General features: G+C 41.4%; 2 protein-coding genes across 7 annotated transcripts; both read left to right on the top strand.

Annotated features, from left to right (window-relative positions):
- Positions 1 to 3,552: 3,552 nt before the first annotated feature.
- Positions 3,553 to 10,475, top strand: dicp1.19 (diverse immunoglobulin domain-containing protein 1.19). 6 transcript variants are annotated; one of them, XM_073943741.1, is made up of 10 exons: positions 3,553 to 3,728; positions 4,510 to 4,827; positions 4,919 to 5,245; positions 7,899 to 8,030; positions 8,282 to 8,368; positions 8,994 to 9,077; positions 9,387 to 9,415; positions 9,512 to 9,580; positions 9,668 to 9,739; positions 9,840 to 10,475. In XM_073943741.1, the coding sequence occupies exons 1-10, from the start codon at positions 3,674 to 3,676 to the stop codon at positions 9,891 to 9,893; spliced, it is 1,227 nt and encodes a 408-aa protein (XP_073799842.1). In that variant the 5' UTR covers positions 3,553 to 3,673; the 3' UTR covers positions 9,894 to 10,475. The 6 variants fall into 6 exon arrangements, with proteins under 6 accessions (XP_073799842.1, XP_073799841.1, XP_073799844.1 ...); XM_073943740.1 differs by having other exon boundaries at positions 9,384 to 9,415; XM_073943743.1 differs by lacking the exon at positions 7,899 to 8,030.
- A 6,433-nt stretch (positions 10,476 to 16,908) lies between these two features.
- Positions 16,909 to 25,427, top strand: LOC137490262 (uncharacterized). Its single transcript, XM_073943762.1, has 4 exons — positions 16,909 to 17,157; positions 19,948 to 20,256; positions 20,342 to 20,647; positions 25,075 to 25,427. The coding sequence occupies exons 1-4, from the start codon at positions 17,103 to 17,105 to the stop codon at positions 25,425 to 25,427; spliced, it is 1,023 nt and encodes a 340-aa protein (XP_073799863.1). The 5' UTR covers positions 16,909 to 17,102.

The following is a 25,427-nucleotide window of genomic DNA, read 5'->3' as shown; positions in this document are numbered from 1 at the left end:
TTGGTCAGTTGGTGAAGTTTGCTTCTCATCTGTTGTCACTGGCTTGCTTGTATGGTTTGGGACTTGTGGAGCTGTGCATTGGTGGATTTGCTCTTCAGTGTTTTGTATTTCAGCAGTGACCTTTACATTACACTGAACTCTGAACACTTTTGAATGTGTTTTTGCTCAACTTGAGGCAAATATGACATGAAGTCCACCAAACACAGCTGTGGTGATTCCAGTGGTTCTGAATTATACAGATCAAATATATATTTAAAATGCTGTAAAACACAAAGTGCAGCACTTACTGCTTCTAGAAGTGCAGCTGGATCCCAGAGAGATGAACAGATCTTTAATCCCAGTTTCTCAGCAAATCCTGTTTTGTGTTTACATTAGTGTGTGTTAATACTGAGACAGGGAAATATGTGCATGTCCATCAGTATTAGTGGGATGGGAAATTGAACTGCTATGGTACATTACAGCAGGCTTCAGAATTGCTGGGAATTGAATCCTATTTTAAAGCCAGGAGAATTTAAAAAAGAGACTGTTTATCACTGTACTACACACATTTCTGTCTAATGTTATTCTAAAATTGATTTTGCATAGGTGGCCTTTATTGCGCTGACAGCGGCCCCTTCTCAGTGCTCTACTTAGGTCCCCTAGCAGTCGGGATCAGCTCAGAGACACAGAGATAGTTTAATGCTGAATGCTAATATTTCTCATCCCCGTTCTCAGAAATCCCTGCATCAGGAGTTTACATTGAGAAGACCATTGAACACATGCAGGAGTTTAGTTTGCTGCAGTACCTGAGAAATGACCTGTACAGGAAGAATGATTCACTGCTGAAGGTGTGTTAGACCAGTGTGTGGTCAAACTAACTGAGTTCCCACAGTCAGCAGAACAACAGAGCTAAACCTCAAGAGTGAGATCACAGCTTTAGGAAAGGCCAGTTTATATATGTCACATTACACACATGTTGACCTGCTGATTGAGGTAATGCTCTGACATGACTACCAAAACACAGCAGAACTCCAAAATCAAACAAACTTGATTAAAGACATTTTCAGTCATTTCTGAGCAAATTTACAGTGTTTTAATACACCTGCACTGTAAAAAATGCAGGGTTCCACACAATTCATTCATGTTGTCCCAACACAGATTAAGTTAACTGAACACTTTTAACAAGTTTATGTGGATTGAACATAAAAAATTAAGTTGTCCGAAGGAAATCTCAAGATTTGTGTTGATTCCGCTCATTTTAATTAAGCAGCTTGAATGAGCAAAAAAATAAAACATTTTTTAGTGTAGCTAACATCGGCTAAGGTTAATTTATGACAGTGGATTCTGACTATCTGGAAATATTCTGTGTAAGTGTAACCCCGCCAGTCCTACACCACCCAACCCACTCCGAGCTGGTATCGAACCAGCAACCTTCCGTATGGGAGTCGGTTGCTCTACCAAGGAGGCTAAAGATCATATTCCCTAGCATCTGTCACTAGAGCACCTTTAGAGGTCAGAGGAGTGAGGTTTACCTGCACAGCACTTACTAGCTGGCCTACGGTACATAAGGATATAGATATTGTGTTAATGTGTAGAAAAATATGCATCTAAAGCACCAAACCCCTGTACAAGTGCTGACCGACTGCACATACAGGACAGGCGACAGATCCAAATGACAGATTCCTCTGCTAAACTTACTAGTAGAGCAGTAATAAACACTCACATCTCCAGATGAAGCAGAGCTAGAGCTGTAATTAAGACTATAAAGTATTGTGGATTTGTAAGTTTTTGGCTCTATAAATGTCTGTTTGAGGGGTTTCATGCACTGATGCCTAGGAGAGGGTCCAGTGGCGTAGCGCAAAATGCGGAGGCCCCCCTGCAGGGATCGCTGACGGGGCCCCCTTGATGAAGGGGGGCGGGGGGGGGGGGGGGGGGGGGGGGATACGTCATACGTCAATTTGCATATTACTGACGTCATCACGTTTTACCGTTTCTGTTTAACAACCTATGGTTAATAAAGGGGTATTTATAATTGCACTACACTTTATATAAGCATGTTTATTTAACTAAATTTATTGCTGTTTGAAAACAGTATATCATTATAGATGTGTAACGTTAGTGAATGTGCAGTAATCTCTCATATGAAATAAACTCAGACAAGTTCAGAAACTGTCACTAAAATATCTGTGATTGTGAACAAGAAAAGAATAAACGGTCCAAATAAATTGTTAAAATAAAGGAGAAGTAGATCGGTTTGACTGTACAAGGGAAATACCTTCACACTGCCTGTGCTAAATCCTTTGTCGTCGGTACGCAGAGGGGTGATCTGCTCTCGGGCTGCAGGTGGGAGAGGCTGCTGTAGAGGACTGACTGGGCCGACTGTCAGTGCTGTGAGGCGGGGGAGGGGCCGGCGGCATCACACGCAGCTCGTTGAGAAGAGTAGGGACGGTACAGTATGGACAAATGACAGTCTAAAAAAATCTCCAATAACACACAAAAAAGTCGCTAGATTTGTCGCTAGGGGGGTCTGAAAAGTCGCTAAATCTAGTGACAAAGTCGCTAAGTTGGCAACATTGGCGGCAAGCAATCAGAATGAAGTAGTCCACCGCTTGAGAGGTGTTCAGAGAACACATACGTGTGAACATTGGTTCCGACCACAGTTGTTCCCAACAGTTTATTGAAAATCACGACGACGCGGGGCCCCCTAATCACGCGGGGCCCCCCCGCGGTGCGTGCCCTGCGGGCCCGTCCGCTACGCCACTGAGAGGGTCCCGGCACCCAAAACTGACAGAGCTTCTGATGCTCAGTGTGTGCTCCACATTCAAGCATTATGCTTGGAGAAGCCACAGTAGTGTAATGAGTCCAGGTGCCCTGCGCTCTTGATAGTAGCTGAAGTGAGCAGGAGTGTTATCTTAAGCTACAGATATTCTGTTTGGGTGGTGTTGTAGTCGTTTCCATTTCCAGAACACTGTATCTCATTCATGAGCAGCAGGGAGCACTTATAAATATGAGGGAGACTCTCTGAGCTTTTGGGAATCTTGGGATTTCTGCTTGTTACAAAAGAAGATATTTTGAGGATTGCTGGAAAACGGAAACCCTTGACTTGCGTAGCTTTTGTTTTTCCTACTATGCAAGTCAGTAGTTACAGGTTTCTATCATTTTTCTAAATATTTTATTTTGTGTTCAACAGAAAAATGAAACGTGTGATGGTTTGAAAACACTTGAGGGTGAAGGAAATAGTGCGCTTCATTAGCCGTCTCTTTCTGACACACACAGATCTATCTTCAGTAGGCAGAGAGATTAATATTGAGGAGAACATCTCTCCAGAAATAAGCACATCTTTACCAACAGTGGATGAAGTGTTGAAACTCTTCTAAATGAATCTGATGATTGTGTTTGTGTCTCTGTACATGTTGAGTCCGATCAGAAGAGTTCAAAACAGTCAAGAGTTGATTTCTGCATTCTTCATGTCAAGATTAATCCTGGACTTGAACTCAAACACTGCTGCTGAGCTGATTGGCTGAAGTGTGTTGAGTTGTCCACTATAAACTGGTGTAGTGTCAGGAAGACAAAGAGTGAGGCTGATCTGAGAGGAAGCTGCAGAAGCACAGGAAGAGCTGCTGCTGTTTAAACAAGAGCTCAACATATATATATATATATATATAAAGCAGAAGACGAGTGTCAGACACACAGAATGGCTGATAGGAGTCCTCTGTTTCTGCTGCTCATCTTCTGGACACTCAGCACAGGTAAACACTGCTGTTCATCATCTACAAGATTATAAACTCAGCACTTCAGCTCATTATTCTGGCTGTTTTAGGAGGCTGTGATGTTTGCAGTAATGGATTGTGAGTCAGTGTGTGACTCTGGACTTCATTGTCTTATGATGCAGAGGCAGAGTTTAGGCAACATTTAGAAAGTGATTTTGATTTTGATTTTTTTCAGGAAGATAACTTTATGCCAATAAAGATTTTTAAATTAAATTCTTTTTTGTAAATATTTAAAGTCTTTTTTTTGTGAGTAAGTTGCATTTCTAAACACTTTATTTTGACAACTTTAGATTTTTAACATTTCTTTACATTTAAATTTATTGTGTTCCTGATTTTAATTAGTCATTTCTCAGGCAAAGGTTGTGTTTTTAAAATAAAGTGTAGATCAATAGAAAGTTGAATGAAAAAATTATTCAGCTTTCAGATGATGTAAAATTCACATTTATTTATAATTTGGACTTTTATGATGGTTTTGTGGTTCAGCATCACAAATGTCTTTAAACTCTGCTGCAGTGTTCTGCTCATAAAGAGATTTAGAAAGTGAATTAAATCACTGTGTTTAATATTTACAGTGTTCATATTTACACTATTTACATCAGCTTATATGACGGTATATTTATTTAAGCATATACATTTTATGGGTAAATGATAAGCACTGAAATGTCTACTGCACATAATTAAAGCTTAAATAACATCTTTATTTAATGTTATAATTTGCTTTCATGCAGTAAAATATGACAATAAATGGTGTGTGTTTCAGGTGTGTTTGGAGCAGGAGACACTCATGTGTTCAGCAGATCTGGAGAAACTGTTCATCTGCCCTGTAGAAACACTGATCAACACTGCAGAACATCAGGAACTACATGGACCTACAACAGATACAGACATACAACAACAGCTGAACTGGTTGTTTTAGGGTTAAAGAAGACAAACTCAGAGAGACTGAATCTGGGCTCTGACTGCTCTCTGTTTATCAGTAGAGTCACAACAGGAGATGCTGGACTTTACATCTGCCAACAGTGGAGAGGAAACCAGAAACAAGGACCTGATTCAGTTGTGTTTCTGCATGTTGTTGCTGGTAATTTCCTCCTCATGTGTTCAGTTTAATCAGGGCTGAATTCTGTGTTTCAGCTCGTGATCAGTGATTTGTGTCTTCTGTTCACTTTCAGTCTCTTCATCATCATCATCATCATCTTCATCATCATCTTCATCTGATATTGGTCCGGGTCTCTCTCTGACTCTCTCCTGTCGGCTGTTCTCATATTCTGGATTCTCCTGTGATTATTTGTTCATATTTGAGGATCTTCATCTGTGCTGGGTGAATGAGGCTGGTGTTGATCTGAACACAGACTCCAGATATCAGATCTCTTCTACAGGCTGTATCATCAGTCTGTCTACAACACTCATCAGTGAAGATGAAGATAAACAGTGGAGATGTGGAGTCTATCAGAGAAATCAACTGAAGACCTCAGACACGTTTACTGTCCACTATTCAGGTCAGAGAATCATCAGACACTTTAACACTCACATTAACATCACTGAACCTGACAGGAGAGTCACTCTAAGTATTGTCTTAATTCATCATGATAATGTATTAGTTATGGGGGATAATATTATGGCTCATTTCCACTGACTGGTACAGTACGGTACAGTTTGGGTTGGTACGGGTCACCTTTATCAAGCTTGTGTTTCCACTACCAAGAACCCTTTTTTATGTAACCAGTTCCAGTGAATCTACACACAGCAGACATTATTTAGGTTCAAAAACAACAGGTAATATAGGCCAGTTAGAGCAGACCTCTCATCTGCGTCTTTACTCTTCAGCAGCACGTGTAGCCTCTGTTAGAGAGTCATTCCCTCATTCTGAGTTCATATTATATCAGTCCAAAAGGTGATGATAAATGTTAAACAAGGCGGTTTGTTCACGTTTGCTGAAGTAATAATGTGCTCCAGCTTCTTCTTTGTTTTCCCGCGCTTCACTCTCGCGTTTGTCAGTGTCTGACAGGATCGGGTTTCAAAAGCACGTCAATAATCAAGCGCACGTTATCATCATCATCAGCTCCAGAAGTTTGTTATTTCAGATAAAGACGCGCGGCGTGCGCAAATAAGGAAGCCAAACCGCTCGCGCTTCAGACTGGCTTGTAAAAGAACTACGGGGCTCAGGGTAATTCTGCTCTATTCCATGGCTTTGTGGCTGTTCATTAAGACGACAACAAGGTGTGTTTGAGCCCGGCTCGACCATGGCTTGTCATTATATGTACAGTTAAAGTCAGAGTTATTCACCACTTTTATTTATTTTTTTTTTTAAATTTTTCCCAAATGATTTTTAACAGAGCAAGGAAATGTTCACAGTATGTCTGATAATATTTGTTCTTCTGGAGAAAGTCTTTTTTGTTTAATTTCGGCAAGAATAAAAGCAGTTTTTAGGTTTTTAAAAAACATTTTGGGGACAATATTAGTAGCCCCTTTAAGCTATTTTTTTCCCCGATAGTCTACAGAACAAACCATCATTATACAATAACTTGCCTAATTACCCTAACCTGCCTAGTTACCCTAATTACCCTAGTGAAGCCTTTACATGTCACTTTAATCTGTATAGAAGTGTCTTGAAGAATATCTAGTCTAATATTATTTACTGTCATCATGACAAAGAGAAAATAAATCAGTTATTAGAGATGAGTTATTAACACTGTTATGATTAGAAATGTGCTGAAACAATCTGCCCTCCATTAAACAGAAATTGGGGAAAAAATAAACGGGCGCTAACAATTCAGGGACGCTAACAATTCAGGGACGCTAATAATTCAGGATGGCTAATAATTCAGGATGGCTAATAATTCTGACTTCAACTGTATATATAATTCTGCTGTAATCTCTCGCTGTGTATTTTAAGCATGGCATGTTTTTGTTTTCATTCTGGGTTGTTGTGTGAGTGAATGACATATCTCTGTAAACCAATAGCGTTCAGCTGCACTTCTAGCTCCGCCTTTTGGTACTCTTTCTTTTGTTTGGTACCCTTTTGAAAGGGTGCCTAAAAATTGGTACGGTTCAGTTCGGGATGCTTATTGACAGTGGAAATGGCCATAAAAGCGTACCAAGCCAAACCATACCATACCACTCAGTGGAAATGGGTCAATAGAGAAGGGTCTGTCTCTGGCACATGCACACTCAGATATGCACACGTGTAATGTGAACACCTGACACTAACTCTAACCCTCACAGTGACGTCACACATCACATGATCATCCTCTCATTCTCACTCTCTGTATGTTTTCATCTGCTTCCTTTTCCTCACTCAAACTCTGTTATCTGTGTCAGTCGTGCTGCTTCTTGATTGTAAGATCTCATTTACACACATACTGATAAATGTTCAGGTCAAACTATAACCTGTAGTGATGATCCAGCACTGACAATCCTTTCTGCTGTCTGAGCATCTCTCACACTGACCCGGCTCATCCAGACATACTGACTGTCCAGCGCTGAGTCTGTTCATAACTGCTGATATTCTACACATTTAATATAATGACAGAATCTGTATACTCTATATTAGCTGATATATTGATCTTGATATTAAGTAAACGTGTATTTATTTATTCAGATTAAACTTTATGACATTGTACATTACAGTTGTGAACTGAAGCTGCTGTTGTTGTGAATATATATACACTCTGTTTATATCAGCTTACATTTACACATTTACTCTAACTAAAGAACACTGGCAGCGTGTGTTTCTCTTTACTCATAGTGTAAAACCTGGTTAAATGACTGAAGGCCTGGATATAGTGCTGATCTTAATGAAGGATCATTTATCTAAGTTTAGTTTATCTAAGTGTATGTTAAACACATGTGAAGTGCTCTGAAATCTGCATTTTATATTGAGTGTTTGAACAGCAGCAGACACAACTGAAGGTGGAGCAGTGTTTATCTCACATCACTGCACAATGCTAGAGTTATAGTGTGTGTTGGAGATGCAATGCTTGTGAATGGGCTCACCTAACCCCACCCCTCACAGTGATGTCACTCACTCCATTGAGTGTATTGTGTCTGACATTATGTCTCTGAGGGATGCTATCTCAGCTTACATCATACAGGCTGCATCCAGATACTATTGGAGTGTTGATGAGTTATTAAACTGATGTTCTTCTACAGCTGAAGCTAAAACAAAAACAACAACAACAACAACAACAACAACAACAACAACAACAACAACAGCAGCAGCAGCAGTGACTCCAGAACACAACACAAACCCAAAAACTGTAAACCCCAGAGCTGCTTCACCAGGTCTGAACACTGTCTGACAGACATCAGTGCTGTATAATGAGTTATTATGCTTTATTATGAGTATTATAGAGTTATCTGGAGTGTTTCTGACTGATTAAACTATGATTGACCTACAGTATATTCACAAACCTCCACCCCTTATTATTATATTATTTATTATATACTAATATTTAAAGGTTATAGTGTGTGTTGATGAGTTATTAACTTACTGTTCTGCTGCTATGATTCATATTAACGTTCATCTTTTACAGCTGAAGCTCAAACAGCAGCAGCAGCAGCAGTGACTCCAGACCACAACACAAACACAACAACACAAGCAGCAGGATCTTCATCAGCAGGTCTGAACACTCTCACAGACACCAGTGCTGTATTATGAGTTTATTATTTATTGAGTATTCATGAGATATCAGAAATATTTTTACTAATTAAACTATGAACGACTCTCATAACCTGATTCTGTAACATTATTGACAACTACAAAACCAGATCATGTAACAGATACAGGATGATGATGATGATGAAGATTATGTAATTAATGATGTCACTCCCATAATAGTTTTGTCTGCTTTTAACCAAAATATGTGCATTAGGAGTCATACACAGCAAGAATATAACACTATAGATGTAGATACTGCTTAACATTCAGAATGAGATGAACAGAGAGAGAGAGAGAGAGAGAGAGAGAGAGAGAGAGAGAGAGAGAGAGAGAGAGAGAGAGAGAGAGAGAGAGAGAGAGAGTGTGTGTGTGTGTGTGTGTTGACTATAAATGCTGCACTGAGGACATCTGCTGGCCACAAGCAGAAAAACCCACCAATAAGGCCCCCTTTGCTACTGAATGCTGCGTTCATCATCATCATCATCATCATCATCATCATCATCATCATCATCTTCAGTGTTCAGTGTTGAGTTAGTGTGTTGTAGTCCTGAATGCTCTTTATCTGACTGAGTGCTTCTGTTGTTCAGTGCTTTCAGTTCTGCTTTCTGCTGCTGCTTTGGCTGTTTTCATCGCTTCTGTTCTGTGTTTGATCCAGCGCAGAAGAAGAGCTGGTGAGTCTCACATTTACTCCAATTACAAACACTTGACAGAAGTCATTTCCAAATTTACTTTGATTGCAGACAATAATACAGCACATGTTTTACTGTGCTCCTTATGGTTTTTATTAATTAATTATTATTTTTATTTATTTATTTATTTATTTATTATTTTATTAAAAAATAAACGCATGGATATTCATTTTATTTCTTGCAAAACATTTCAAAAAAGTTGTATCAGTGCAGCATTTACCACTTTGTAATGTTGCCGTTCCTTTACACAACAGCTTTAACAGTCAGTGTTTTCTCCTCAATCCTCAGCAGCTCATCAAAGAGTGAGCGGTGAATCAGCGGTGAGTTCAGTAACGCCAGTCATTTAGATGGACTGATTGATTTAGTGTGTTTAAAGCTCAGTAAAGTGTCCCTCATGCAGTGTTTGTTGTGTAAAGGTCAAAGATGAGAATCAAGTCCACTATCAAACAATCCACATGTCCATTAATCCTGCTGCCAGAGCCCATGTGAGTGGCCCAAATCAGTGATTTCTCCACATCTTCAGGCGGATTGAGTGGATTCAGCTTGATTCTGCTCTTCTGCATTGTGTTTAGGAGCAGACGGAGGATTCAGTCACTTATTCTGAGGTCACTTGTGCTGGGAAAAAGCCGGAGAAATCAGCCAGTGTGAGTAGATTCAGCACAATCAGTGTGTGTGTGTGTGTGATGATGATGATGATGATGATGATGATGATGATGATGATGATGAGCTGAATCTGTTTCTCAGGATGATGATGGTAATGACTTAGTGACTTACGCCGCCGTCAGCAGAAGAGCTTAATGTGTGCAGAAGAAGAAAAAGAGCCTTCAGGAATAAAGATCAACACAAACAGGCAGAAATCACAGCAGCATCACTGCAGCATTTCAGGAGCACAAGTTTCCCTCAAATGCGCAGATTCAGGACTTTAGTGTGGGAGAATTACAGCACTGTCTGTTTGTGTTTGTATTACTTTTTGTATTACTTTTTTCCACAGCAGGTGGAGCAGTTCTGGGCTTCAAACTAAAGCTCTTGAGTCTTCAGTGAAAACAACTCGCTCTAAATCTGGAAAATCTTTACACCTTTTATACCAGCTTACAATAAACTAAACTGTGTTTCTATTTGACAGAGAATTACTAACACACTGAGGAAATCTGCAATATTAATCTCTCTGTTCAGCTCATTGTATTAATAGTTTTGTAATGGTTTGCTTTATAGAAATGTATTATTAATGTCTTCTTACTAACATCATATTCATGTTTGTATTGTAGAAAGAACCTTTTTAGCTTTCACATCAAATTAAAAGTACTACAGTGATGTTATGTGTCTGTATAAATGTTTCAGATTAAGCTTTTGTGAAAATAAAATTTGAAACTAAGAGTGAAATAATGTTCATGATCACTAATAGTGTAACACGGGGAGTGACACAGACAACTGAAGTAGGATCCACGTGCAGGTTTATTCAGTGGTCAGGCAAGCAATGTTCAACACAGGTGCAAACAGATGTATAGAGGAAGTCCAGAATCGTAGTCAATTAACAGGCGGGAGGTCGTAAGACAGGCGGCAGACTAGGACAAACGGCTAACAGGGCTAAGGTCTAAACACAGGAAAACAAGACTAGGAAACGTGTCGTACAGATGAACAAGACTCTGCAATCTGAGTGAGTGAGTGAGTGTGCTGCTTATATAGTGTGTGTAATCCTCAGGTGGTGCGAGTGTAGTCAGTCTAAATGAGGAAGCAGGTGTGTGTGGGCGAAGTTTATCAATATGCGTTCTTCAGTGGTCTTGCGTCCTCGTGTTCTTGTGAAACGTCATCATCAGCTGCCTAAGTTCAGTTCCAATACTCAAGACCGAAAGTACGGAGGACGCGTGAAACTTCCCGGATGTGTTCTTGATATCGAGGACGCACCGATGCAGACTTGAGCAGCGAACTCGCTCTGGAAATCCCAGAAGTCATTGCGACTGGAGGTGGGAAGCGCTGCATTTTATCTAGATTTATTCAGAGATATCACTTATTTACCTCAGGAGTTTCCCTAAATGAAAAGGTGAAAGTAAACATTAACATGAACATCTTAATAAAGGAATAAACACATTAAGGGTGTTTCTTTGCTGTTATTCGTATTAAAATCTGTTTTATTTATATTGTGCAGAGTATATTTATAATGTTTTTATGCAAAGTATATATTTTGAAGAGGAGAAAAACAATAAATTGTTGTATGAATGCTGTAATGTTTAAATAATTTACCATTTAAATCATGTGAAGGTCATGTGACCATCAGGAAGATCGCAGCATCTCAATTCTCAAAGGACACGTTCTCTGCCCTCGCGGTCTCCTGAGTTCGTTCTTCCAAGGACACCTGGCAGGACTGCTCTCCACAAGAACGCAAGTCCATTCTCTGCATTCTTGGAATTGAGAAACAGCCCATGTTTGAAGTTGTAGTCCAGAAATGGCGGAATTGTAGTCCATAGTGTTAGAGTGTGAGATCCAGCACTCTCTGAAGGTTACGATCGCTAGTGGTCGTGACAAATAGATGCAGTATATTTATGTAAAATGAGACAATGTAACTATTCTGAATATGATATACATATGAAAAATATCATTATGAATAATATTATACAGTATAGTAAATGCAAAATCGCAATTTTTAACATGTTTGTCTATTCTGAATGTACAAATATATCTCATTCATCTGCACATCTTTGCAGAGTTTAGTAAAGTTAAAGTCACACTTGCATTAAATTAAAATACACATTTGAGTTTTAGTAAAATGTTTCCGACAACATCTCGTTTTAAATCTCACTCATTCATGAACTGTTTTCGGCAAATTCGGCTTATTCTGGTTTATATCTGCTTTATTTGAGGGTGTGTTCAACTGCATGCAGCGCTGCGCAGACCAATCGAAATCCATCTTAAAGCGGTGCATGCTGGTTAGAGTTTTTTTTTAGGTGCGTTCGACATTAAGCACGGCTACGCAGGCGTGTCAACATGGTGCTCTGATCACACGCTTGTTTGAGAGGCTCCCGATCCCAAACTTTAGTTTGGAGATTCTACTGAATTGTGAGAACATTATTTTAATTGTTTAATGTTTTTATTAACTAAAGCCTCTCAATCACAATAATGGGTGGTTCTAAAAAGAGAAAAAGTGCAAAGAAGTCTGGGAAAACGGTGTCCAGCACAGCTGCTAATTCTAGCTCTCCTATCAACACGGTCTGTAACTCGCTTGAATCGCAAGAACGTGACTCTGCTTCTGCAGTCGGGGGATTGAAGCATAACATGCACGATTATGTTGAGCATAATGATGATTCTGAGCTTCTGCTCTTGGAGGAAGTAATCCCGCCGCTACCCGACACTCCGTGCAATTCTCCCGTGGTCAAAATAAGGAAAACGGACAAAAGTGATGCGACAAGTGTCTCCATGCAACTCTCTGAATTATTTCAGCTGGAGACAAATAGATCAGACGAATTACAAACACTGATAGCTGAAAACTCCCGGATAATCAGAGACATGAAGGAAGTGGTCGGCAAGAGCACTGAAAAAATCTCTGATGTGTTGGAAACTATTGACTTCATCTGCAGCGAGGTTAAAGATCTGAAAGAAAGAGTTGATTTTACTGACTAGCGCACAAAGAAGAAGTTAATTCCACTGAATGAGAACAACGCCTGGCGCATTTGGAAACCTACACTATCTGAGGATCCACAGAATTCCTGAGAAGGATATAGAAAGTGTCCGTCAGGAGAGTATTGACGTGTGCCAACAGATTCTTCCGCAGTTTAAGGATAAATCATCTGGAACTGATGGGTTGTCTGCAGATATTTATTGATTAATTTAAAAATACTGGCTCCTTTTTTACACAGAATGTTTTTAGAAAGTATTGAGAATGTATTGCTCCCTCCTACTTACATTTACATTTAGTCATTTAGCAGACGCTTTTATCCAAAGCGACTTACAAAGGAGGACAAGGAAGCAATTTAATAATAACAATTAGGTTAAATAAAAAAGGTTAATAAAAATAATACCCTGATTAAAACAAACACAGCATAATCCTCTTATTTCGGCCATGATCGTTATTTTTCTGTAACTCTCATGTGCTGAAAAAATCAAGAAATAAAATTTCATAAAATATTTTAAACATTTGCTGGGTTCTGCCTTCACCTTACCTTAAACTAAGTTTGAAACTTATTACAGTACAAAAATATTAACAAATGTAGACATTTTAGGTGCAGATTTTTATCCTTTATAACAGTTATAGTGTGACTTATATCTTTGATCTTGTTAAAAGGTGCCATGCTTCTTCAGAACTGTTACATCCTCACAGCAAAGATTTCATAATAACTCTGCTGCAGCTTCCCAGAAACCAGGCTTATTGTGATCATTATCGATATAGAGAGTCATGCTGCAGTGGGTTTACTGAGGTTGGGTGAAAACACAGGACTATTTTGCAAAAGAAGCTTTAATATTAATGCATATGTCAAATGAAACTTTATTTAGCAAACTATTTGGTCGACAGCACTGGATCTTGAAGCGAAGCTCTTCAGTATGAGGAGGTCTAACAAATGATATGAATGTTGTGTGGCTGTGTGAAATGTGCTGCAATACACACTCACTCACACACACATATGATTTCTTCCAGAATTCTGACAGACCTCTGTTTATGGGTCCAACAAACCCAAGGGGTGTCATTTAGTACTGTGATGTGCTCAAAAACCAGATTGACAATCGTCTAAACATCCCTTGAAGTTTAAGAACTTGTTAACCTGATTAAAAACAACTTTTTCAATGATTTTGCCAGTGAAAGGCAGATTTGAGATTGGCCTGTAATTGCTCAATAGGGTGTTATCCAGGTTGTTCTTCTTTAAGAGGGGTTCAACAACTGCAGTTTTAAGTGAGGTTGTGAAAGTCCTGGAGCAAAGTGAAGCATTTACCACTTTTAGAAGATCCATTTCTGAACAGGTAAACACCGTTTTGAAGAATGATGTGGGGAGCGTGTCAAGACTGCAGGTTGATGCTTTCATAACTTGCACAATCTCTTCTAAGATTTTACCCTCAGTTTCTATAAAATTGGATGAGCATAGCTGTCACGGTTGCAGGTTTGTTCGCTTCTCCCGAGTGTATGTTTGATCCGGTGGGCTTGTTTTGTTTTGGTTGTCCATGTGGATTTGTTATGCTCACGTGTTATGACGACACTCAGTTGGTCTGATTAGTTCGCCAGCTGAGGCTCATCATGGTGCCTATATCTGGGCGACGCTTTTGTGTGTCTGTGTCAGTTCGTTACTATCACTCATGTTTGTGCTGTCTGTGCTCAGGCCCTGAGGAGTTATCTGGATCTGGTTTCCCCCTTCTGTTCCTGCCCTGTGTTCTGCGTCCTTCTAGCCTGGCGCTATTTGTTTTATTGTCAGATACAATAAACTTTGTTCACTTGCATTTGGATCCTCTCTGACTCTCATTTGAAACGTAACAGAACGAACTGACCTTTACATGGATCCAGCGAGTGTTTCCCAGATCTTTGAATTCGTCTCTCAGAGCAACGTTCGGATTGATCGACAGGATGAGGCCCTGGCCACCACGGCGCAGGCGATCCAGGCCCTGGTTGGCCAAGTTTCATTGCTCACATCCCAGGTCCAACAACTGGTTACTGGTGCTGCACAGGCTGATACTGCACCGGCCCCCGAGACTGCACCGACCCCGGAAGTGTCACCAGTGCCTGCGGTCTTTGGTCGCTCTGTTGAGCCGCGTCTTCCACCTCCGACCAGCTACTCTGGAAAGCCTCTCTTGTGCCAATCCTTCTTGTCTAAGTGTTCCTTTTACATCTCGCTGCAGCCGTCTTTATTATTCTCCGAGCAATCTAAGGTGGCGTTTGTCATCACCCTCCTTTCGGGCAAGGCGGCTCAGTGGGGAACAACAGCTTGGGAACAAAAGCTACCATGGTGCTCTATGTTTGACCTGTTCTCCAAAGAACTTAAGAAGGTCTTTGATCGGGCCGCTTCTGGGAGAGAGGCCGCCCTAGTCCTCGCTGAACTCTGCCAGGGGAATCGGAGCGTGGCGGAGTACTCGATTGAGTTCCGAACACTAGCTGCTGAATGCGGCTGGAACGCGAAGGCGTAATGGGACATGTTTCTGCACGGGTTGTCTGATCGTCTGCAAGATGTGATCTATTCCTTAGATCTTCCAAAGACTCTGGACGAGTTGGTGGATTTGGCCATCCGTGTGGACACCAGACTGCTTCGGCGTGAGACTCGCCTGCAGCAGAGCAGATTTTCGGATTCCGTCCCTGACTTTCCGGCATTGGCTGCGACACCGGAAGTGGTAAGCGCTGACCCGGAACCAATGCAGCTGGGAATATCCCGCTTGTCCATGCAAGAAAAGCGCACAAACTTGCAACCGTGACAATAGCACAGTCCCATGGCTGATGAGGTGGTAGTTTGGTGGCTGCCTGCTTGCTGAATACATCTTGGGACATCAAGTGTTCAGCTGGGACTTTCTGGAGGGAGTGGACTACTGGGCTCTCTATGCTGGTGACAGCAACAGGGAGAGACAAAGACAAGGAAACTGGGGGTTTTACAGGTATGATGCAGTTCTCCATATACTTGTTACTACAACACAGGACATTCCAGGATGATATGGACAATGGGTTTCTCCAGTACCAGAAAGCTGATCTCCTCTTTGTGGTAACAAATCTGAAGAGTTACCATAGGGAAGGGATATCTGATTTTCCCTCATCCAAGTAATGTAATGTAATGTGTATTTATATAAAGCATTTATTGTGTTTGGCCATACAACCAAAGCGCTTCACAATCATGAGGAGGGGGGAGGGGGGGTTTCTCCACTGGATGATGATTGGATGATGTGACGGCAGCCACAGGACAACGGCGCCAGTGCGCTCACCACACACCAGCTATTGGTGGAGTGGAGAGACAGTGATAGAGCCAATTCTGTGTATGGGGATGATTGGCAGGCCATGATCGTAGGGGCCGATAGAGGGACTTTGGCCAGGATACCGGGGTTACACCCCTGCTCTTTACGAGAAACTGCCAAGTGACTGAAATATACAACTGTATGTGTGTGTGTGTCATCAAATTGAACAAATGATCTCTTCAGTTTTCACAAATACGCCAAATCAACGAGTCCCGGAGCAAAAGACTTGATTGCTGGATCAATAGAGGAGACATCAGCTTTATCTGGAGTCTGCTTTCTGCTCTCAAACTACATTATTGATGCCATTTTCATTTCTTATCAGCTGATTCTTCACCATTATTTCCTTTTCACATCAGAAATCTCTCCCGTTTAGTGCTTATGAACAGCCATATCCATTCAGCTTGATCACATATACCGTATTGCTCATGTCTAAAGGGGAAAAACCACTTTGCTGATGTTTTTCTCCATGCTTATACACACTTTTGTTCCTTTAGCTGTGTTTTGAGCTTCTCAGCAACAGAAACAGCATCACATTATTGAATGTAACTCAACACAAATATCATCATCTGCATGTGCCTGAGCAAGTGAAGATGACAGAAAGCTCATCTTATATCTGCTCAAAGCTTCTGCAGATTCTCCAGTGTTCATTTTCAGCCAGACTCAGAGTGATCGGTCTCCTGAGCAGAATCAGCAACATCTGATCAACATCAGTGATGAAGTGAGCGACTGAAGGAAACACAAGCAGATTAGTTTATTCAGCAAACAATGCTGACTATTGGACAGAGCCAAAACAAACAAGACCACGCCCCCTTCAATATGCTAGAGGCACTAGACACGCCCCTCTCTGCTGATTGGCTGAAGTGTGTTTTGGGACACTGTGGTCAAAAGTGTTTGGTGAAAGTCGCTCAGAGCATCTTTAATGATCAACAGAAACACACAGTTGTCCACTATAAACTGGTGTAGTGTCAGGAAGACAAAGAGTGAGGCTGATCTGAGAGGAAGCTGCAGAAGCACAGGAAGAGCTGCTGCTGTTTAAACAAGAGCTCAACATATATATATATATATATATATAAAGCAGAAGACGAGTGTCAGACACACAGAATGGCTGATAGGAGTCCTCTGTTTCTGCTGCTCATCTTCTGGACACTCAGCACAGGTAAACACTGCTGCATTTACTCTGATGGACATTTACATTCACTCTTAGTCTGGACACTGCACACTGCCTTTCTTTAGTACAGACTTTAATCTGCTTTATTGATTAAGAGCAAGTGTTTGATCTGTATTGATCAAGTCCTTTATTATTGATAGTGTACAGCACATCCTTTATTATTCCTGAGTTATTAAGTCTGAATTGTTTGTTATTAAGTCAGAATTGAGAGTTATTAAGTCAGAACTGTAATGAATGGTGATTAAAGCGAGAGATAACATAGGTTTTTGTATAGTATCTGGAAGCTGAACATTAAGCGCTAATACTTCAAATGAGCTAAACATAAGTCCGTTTCTCTGATTAACATTAAGGAAATCACTAAAGATTGATGCAACTCCACCACCACGACCAGTTTGACGAGCCTCATGTTTATATAAGAATCCTGGAGGAGTTGCTTCATTTAAGCTAATATAGAGATTTTGTTTGAGCCAGGTTTCAGTGAGACAGAGTGCATTAAGATTGTTTTCTGTTATTAATTCATTTATGATAAGTGCTTTAGGTGCTAGTGAAATGATGTTTAGGAGACCGAGCTTTACCAAATTTATATTTTCACTTTTTACAGTTTTTTCTGGTTTGATTCTTAATAATAATTTTAAAAATAATTTTTTTTCTGGAGCACACAGTACGTCTATTTCTTGATCTAATAATACGAGGAACAGAAACAGTCTCTATAGGATTTGCCAGATATGCATTACTGATGTTTAAGTGGGACAAACAATAGTCTATATGGCTAAAATGTGAATGTAGTGAATTTTCACTAAATAGTCACACAGAACAAAGTTTCCTGGAGATGTTGTCCGACAAGAGTTCAGCTCAAGCTCGACTGAGGTGCAGGCCGTCAGCACAGAAAAGCCTAGGACGCTCCCAGAAAAGATTCCAGTTATTGACAAAGAGCAATTTCTGCTCTTTACTCCATGTTAATAGACATTCATTCAGAGCAAAAAGTCTACTGAACCTTCAATTCCTCGGTGGTAGGTAGGAAGCGGTCCAGAAACGACAACCTGCATGGCGAGGGAGGTGCGTCAAACCGTCTCGATCAGGCTCCTGAAGTCCGTCTTCAGGATCTCCATCTGCTGCACCCCGGTGTCGTTCATCCCCAAGTTCATCCCCATTCTCCGTGGAGATCTTGAACATGGGAGGAGGAGGCGTTCTGTCCCGGGACCTGGTAAGCACCTGCACCCAGGGACTGTGGCAGGCAGGTGCCATCATGAACAACGCCTATGTGAACCATGTCCTTAGTGCGTTGGGCTTGGACAGGGAAGCATGTGGGCTTGAGGTTGACAGAGTGGTATGATTGTATCGCACACTGACGTCAGATGAGCGAGCCGCGCTCACTTCATCTCAAGATCGCAAATCTCTGCTTCCAGTTCCAGCTCCAATGCTTCCATCGATGCTTCTCCTGCACTCAAGGACAGACACACAAGCGACATTGTACAGGGTGAAGAGCAAAGTTAGTGAGTGAGAAAATGAGTGAATGAAAGAAGTCGTTAGCTTTAGCTGACTAGCGATGCTAGCAGGCTAAAGCTACAAACAACAGGCGGATGCTTGAGAGACAGAACGTTTTAAAGTAGATTTGTTTGTATAAATGTATAAGGGTATGTTAACCCTAAGTAGGAGAGACAAATTCTTAGCGAATGAGGAGGTATTTTATGATTAAAATGTAAATTGCGAATCAACGCGACAGTTCTCCAAACACACACAGCGAGGCATGTGTAACATCGACAGTGACGTCACTCCAGCATGCACTCATCAAACCTTTTCTTAGAATACTATACTATAGTATAATAAACAGCATCTACCATGATGTGATAAAGGTTGAACATGTGCATATGTAATTTGCCACACTTGTGAAATGCCAGAAAACTTTGAAAATACATCAGGAATGAGCTTGAAAAATCAACCCGGGCTCATTGTGGAAACTTAGTCCCGCGGACATTTCTGGAGACCGCGAAATACGTCCCGGCGGGTACGTACGGCTGCAGTTTTTGTTTTAGCGAATCCGCGAGAGGCCACCGTTGTGCGCTTTTTCTTATCTCGAACGTCTCTCGCGAGCGTGGTTTTAGCCCGCGCTGTTCTCGCGTCAACCCACCAGAGGCCGCTGTCCGACTGACCGGATGATTGACTGCGCGACCGGCCAATCTGCTGACCGCCCTCCTCTTTCCCTCAACCCAACCAATTTTACCGATTGACCCGCCCACCCGCTCGCTTCCCTGAACCCGAGCAACGATTTACAAAAGCCGTCCAAAAAAATAAAAGCCCTGTTTTTTTTTTTCTACCGCGTTTTCGGATTTCGCCGCGTTCTCGCCCTGTTACGAAACTCGTTCACTTAATTTTTGGGATTCTGTTTTTGTCTTACCTGATTGCTGGAACTGCTCTCCCCCGGACTCGAAACCGATCGCCATGGTCGACTCCTCCTCTCCGCGTCTCGAGCCTGCCGACGTTACACGGTGAGCTGAGTGGACAAACGGATTGCAGCAGGAAAGCCCTCCACAAGGAGGTAAGCGGTCAGCCGGCGAGCGCGAAAGGGGAACAGCGCCACACCGCCCCGCAGCGTTCGCTTGAAAAAAAATTTATGCAGCAGTACGTATCTCCCGGGACGTATTCCGCAGTCTCCAGAAACGTCCGCGGGACTACATTTTCAGAATGAGCTTGGGTTGTGAAAAATGCTTACATTTGACCTTGTTAAAGGTGTGAGAACCCTGTCATTATTGATTTATAGCTAAATGTTGTGTGTTTCAGGTGTAATTGGAGCAAAAGATATTCATGTGTTCAGCAGTTCTGGAGAAACTGCTCGTCTGCGCTGTATAAATGTTGATCTGCAATGCAAAAGACTTACATGGACATACCAAACAGGGACAACGACATTCACACTGACAAAATTAGGGGTAAATGTAGAAAGCACAGAGAAACATGAGAGACTGAATCTGAGCTCTGACTGCTCTCTGATCATCAGCAGAGTCACTACAGAAGATGCTGGATATTACATGTGCCTGGATGAAGCCCCAAAATATGAAGATGTTCCACATGTGTATCTGCATGTTCTTGATGGTAATTTCCTCCTCATGTGTTCAGTTTAATCAGGGCTGAATTCTGTGTTTCAGCTCATGATCAGTGATTTGTGTCTTCTGTTCAGTTTCAGTGTCTTCATCATCATCTTCATCTGATATTCGTCCAGGTCCCTCTCTGACTCTCTCCTGTCAGCTCTTCTCATATTCTGGGTTTAGGTGTGAATATTTGGTCACAAATAAGGATCTTCATCTGTCCTGGTTGGATGAGGCTGGTGTTAAACTGCACAGAGACTCCAGATATCAGATCTCTTCTACAGGCTGTATCATCAGTCTGTCTACAACACTCATCAGTGAAGATGAAGATAAACAGTGGAGATGTGGAGTCTATCAGGGAAATGACCTGATGACCTCAGCCACTGTCCAGCATTCAGGTCAGAGAAACATCAAATCCCTTTATATACAGTTGAAGTCAACATTACTAGCCCTACTGTGAATTGTTTTTGTAATATAAAATCTGCAGTTGTTATATGGTATCTTTTTATTGAAAAAGTCATATTCCCATATGAAAGGAATTAAATAGAATGCCACTGGTACAACCATTACTCTTGTGTCATTGTTGTAATTGTAAAGTAAACGCATATACTTGTAAATGCATCGTGTATATACTTAGATACTGCGCTCTGTGAGCAACCAGCTTCTTCATTGCCTATTGAAACTGTTCCTCCTTGTGGAGGGGGTCAAGAATGGTCATCCGCAAAACCATTAAGTCAGCGGTCTTCCCCATGATTCTGAAGCCTTCTTAACCAGGGAATGTGACGCTGACAACAAGGGTGTGGATCCAAATGCAGGTTTATTAAAATGGTCACCCTGCTGAAAAATCCAGCTTAAACCAGCCTAGGCTGGTTGGCTGGTTTTAGCTGGTCAACCAGGCTGGTTTTAGAGGGGTTTTGGCCACTTTCAAGCTGGTTTCCAGCCATTTCCAGCCTGGTCTTAGCTGGTCAGGCTGGGAGATGACCAGCTAAAACCAGCTCGACCAGCCTAGCCAAGCTGGGAGTCCAGCCAAAACAAGCTATATCCAGCTTAAACCAGGCTGGTCAAGCTGGTTTTAGCTGGATTTGGCTGGTCATTTCCCAGCCTGACCAGCTAAGACCAGGCTGGAAATGGCTGGAAACCAGCCTGGAAATGGCCAAAACCCCTCTAAAACCAGGCTGGTCAACCAGCTAAAACCAGCCAACCAGCCTAGGCTGGTTTAAGCTGGGTTTTTCAGCAGGGCAGGCAGGCAATGGTCAACACAGGGGCAAACAGATGCATGAGGGCAATCCAGAGTCGTAGTCAAAGAAGCAGGCAAATGGTCAGAGGGCAGGCAGCACACAGGAATGATCAAACAAAAAAACAAAGCAAAGGTTCAAAACATGGAAGGCGAGGCAAGGAAAATGAACGTAATGTCAGTAAACAGATAACAAGAATCAGCAGTGAGTGTCTCAAAGTGAGCCGTGTGGTGTGTGTAATCAGTACTGGAGCTGCGGCAGCTGTGTGTTTGCAATCAGTCAAGATCAGGAACCGGTTGCGTGTTGCATGACTGGGGCTGCGTCCAAAACTGCCTACTACTCAGTAGGTACTGCATTTGAATTTAAACATACTACTCTGCTGTTATAAAATAATAATAATAATAATAATAATAATAATAATAATAATAATTCCTAACATTTATATAGCCCTTTTCCGGGCACTCAAAGCACTTTACACATAGGGGGAATCTCCTCATCTACCTGGATGACGTGACGGCAGCCATTTTGCACCAGACCGCACACCACACACCAGCTGACTGGCGGAGAGGAGACAGTGATGAAGACAATCATGATATGGGGAGGGTTAGGAGGCCATGATGGACAGAGGCCAGTGGGCAGATTTGGCCAGGATGCCGGGGTGGAACCCTTACTCTTTTTCAAAGGACATCCTGGGATTTTTAATGACCTTGGTTTAATGTCTCATCCGAAAGACGGCGCTCACTGAGCAGTATAGAGTCCCCGTCACTATACTGGGGCATTTGGACCCACACAGACCTAAGTTTGAGCGCCCCCTGCTGGCCTCACTAACACAACTTCCTGCAACAACCTAGCTTTCCCATGTGGTCTCCCATCCAGGTACTGACCAGGCGCAGCCCTGCTTAGCTTCAGTGGGCGATCATGTGAGAGTTGCAGAGAGCTAGCTGAAGTACGTTCTATACAGTATGAATGTGAAAAGTATGAATAGAATTCAGACGTACTACATCTGCCATTTTGTCATGGTCACGTGACATACCTGCGTCTGTTGCGTCGCTTTGCTCCTATTCATGAATTCGCTCGCGGGGCATCATGGGATAGCGCAGCATGCATGGGATGCGCACTCCAGAATCTCGCCGGAAGTCATCCGGGTAGTTCTCGCGTACTTATTTTAGTTTTCTATGATTTCGGACATACTACTCGGCTCGCATACTGATTTTAGCGTACTATATAGTATGGAAGTATGTAGTTTTGGACGCAGCCTGGGTCTTTTAGTCCATAAATGGCGGATTTGTAGTCATTTAGCGATCTGCAGCAATGGTGATCATGACACCTACCAAGCCAGATTGAGACAGTGTTGAGGCTGAGGAAACTTTTGCAGGTATTTTGCATTAATTAGCTGACTATATTGGGACACAGGGAGTTGACAATGCTGAACTTTGTCATGATTTTCTAGTTTTAAAGAAATACTGGATTTGTTTTATCTTTTATCCATAATCATTCAAATTGAAACCAGTAAAGGCTGGAAATATAACACTTTATGTGTAGTGAACTAATATAAAAATGAAACAGTATTAACATAAATGGACTTCCCCTTGATATTCTAATGTTTTGGCACATACTTATAGTGTGACCTATATCTTTGCTTTGATCTTGTTAAAAGGTGTCATGCTTCTTCAGAACTGTTACATCCTCACAGCAAAGATTTCATAATAACTCTGCTGCAGCTTCCCAGAAACCAGGCTTATTGTGATCATTATCGATATAGAGAGTCATGCTGCAGTGGGTTTACTGAGGTTGGGTGAAAACACAGGACTATTTCGCAAAAGAAGCTTTAATAATAATTCATATGTGAAATGAAACTTTTATTTCACACTGGATCTTGAAGCAAAGCTCTTCAGTATGAGGAGGTCTATCAAATGATATGAATGTTGTGTGGCTGTGTGAAATGTGGTGCAATACACACTCACTCACACACACATATGATTTCTTCCAGAATTCTGACAGACCTCTGTTTAAGGGTCCAACAAACCCACGGGGTATCATTCAGATTAGAGAATATAAAGTTTGACTAATAGGTGCTGGACATTTATTGTGTTTCTTCAGATGTGCCAATGCGCTCTGGCTGACGAATTGAACACAGATTATACGAGTGACCTGTCTTGTATATTCTACAGTCTTTGGTGAAGTCAAATAAGTATGGATCTATTGATGTTTGTTCTATTGTTGTCATCATAGTTGTTATTTTTGTGGAAATGAACACATGTGAAATGTAGAAAATGTTGGACTTCAGTTTTCTCTTTGTTTAACTGAAGGAAGTTTTGGCACATCCAACTGTTCATTTCATCAGTGGATTGGCAGAGGGTGTCAATGGGGCTGTAGTCTTTAGGCAGTAAGGCTAGGTAGATCAGAGTGTCATCAGCAGAGCTGTGGTAGGAGATTTGGGGTTTTCTCATTGTTTGGCTCAGGGGAAGCATATAAAGGTTGAACAGCAGAGGTGCCAGAATCGAGCCTTGTTGGGATTCCACATGTCATGGGTGTCCACCTCGACCTATGGTCTTCTATACTGAAATGTGTAGGTATACTAGAAACTTCCAAGAAGGTGGAAGGTGATCTGAACATGCATCTCAACTCCTTGTTCAAGCTCTTGTTCTCTCCAGACTGGACTATCGCAACTCTCTACTATCTGGGCTCCCAGCTAACTCTATCAAACCTCTTCAGCTTGCGGATTCGCGAAAAACAAAAACTGCTCAAATACATACCTCCTGGGACGTATTTCGGGTCTCCAGAAATGTCCGCGGGTCTACGTTTCCAGAATGAGCCTGGGTTGGACGCTTCTAATGTTTTCTGTTCTAGTAAGTTTTGTGTTGTAATTTATTATCATATGGAGCTGAAAAATTATTGAATTTTAACTTGGCGTTTCATTTAAAAAAAAAAATTCTTACTAAAAATTGGAGACTGGAGTCTCAGCATGTATCGGCAGCGTGATCTGTCTTTTAATTTTACCTGCTCCTTTTAAAACAAAAACAAATATCAGTCTTAATTTGGCCTCAACTTTCTCTGTTTCAGCAAATGGAATTACGTTTGGGAAAATGCTTTGACAGTTTTCAACATTACACTCTTGGTGGCCGTTTTGCCACATTGACGTCCATTATAACCACATTTTTGGTTTGCAAAGCCATGACAGCACATAATCATGCATTCTTGATTGCTGCTGGTTTTCGCTGTTGGGAAGAGCCAAAATGTGTAGTTACAGCCACAAGCATAAAGAGAAGTAAATATGAACAATACTCAAGGGTTAAAGACACATTTAAGATGTGAGTGAATTATATTCAAGGAAGCAAATAACAACAATTCATGTTGAGCTCAGGGCAAACATGCCATTAAAACCTTTCCTTGGAATACTGTACTATATTATAATAAACAGCATCTACCATAATGTGATAAGGGTTGAATTTGTGCATATGTAATTTGACACACTTGTGAAATGACGAAAATGCATCTGGAATGAGCTTGAAAAATGCTTACATTTGACCTTGTTAAAGGTGTGAGAACCCTGTCATTATTGATTTATAGCTAAATGTTGTGTGTTTCAGGTCTGATTGGAGCAGGAGACACTCATGTGTTCAGCAGTTCTGGAGAAACTGTTCATCTGCCCTGTAGAAACACTGATCAGCAATGCAGACCAGCAGGAACTACATGGATGTACACGTTCAGACAGACTTACTCACAGACAACTAAGATTATTGTTTTAGGGGTAAAAGAAATGGCAACCAAAGTCAGTATGTATCTGGGCTCTGACTGCTCTCTGACCCTCAGTAGAGTCATGGTAGAAATGGCAGGACGTTACACCTGCCAACAGTGGAGTGAAGACCAGCAATATGGACCCGATGCACATGTTTATCTGCATGTTGTTGCTGGTAATTTCCTCCTCATGTGTTCAGTTTAA

Source organism: Danio rerio, chromosome 3, assembly GCF_049306965.1.
Source record: "Danio rerio strain Tuebingen ecotype United States chromosome 3, GRCz12tu, whole genome shotgun sequence".
NCBI classification, from domain to species: Eukaryota; Metazoa; Chordata; class Actinopteri; order Cypriniformes; family Danionidae; genus Danio; species Danio rerio.
This window is presented reverse-complemented; position numbering and strand designations above follow the sequence as displayed.

Coding starts and splice junctions, on each gene's coding strand:
- dicp1.19 (XM_073943740.1), top strand. CDS start 3,674: ATGGCTGATAGGAGTCCTCTGTTTCTGCTGCTCATCTTCTGGACACTC. Junction 5,246..7,898: donor GTTTACTGTCCACTATTCAG/GTCAGAGAATCA, acceptor GTTCTTCTACAG/CTGAAGCTAAAACAAAAACA. Junction 9,078..9,383: donor CCAGCGCAGAAGAAGAGCTG/GTGAGTCTCACA, acceptor CTCAATCCTCAG/CAGCTCATCAAAGAGTGAGC.
- LOC137490262 (XM_073943762.1), top strand. CDS start 17,103: ATGGCTGATAGGAGTCCTCTGTTTCTGCTGCTCATCTTCTGGACACTC. Junction 17,158..19,947: donor CTTCTGGACACTCAGCACAG/GTAAACACTGCT, acceptor TGTGTGTTTCAG/GTGTAATTGGAGCAAAAGAT. Junction 20,648..25,074: donor AGCCACTGTCCAGCATTCAG/GTCAGAGAAACA, acceptor TGTGTGTTTCAG/GTCTGATTGGAGCAGGAGAC.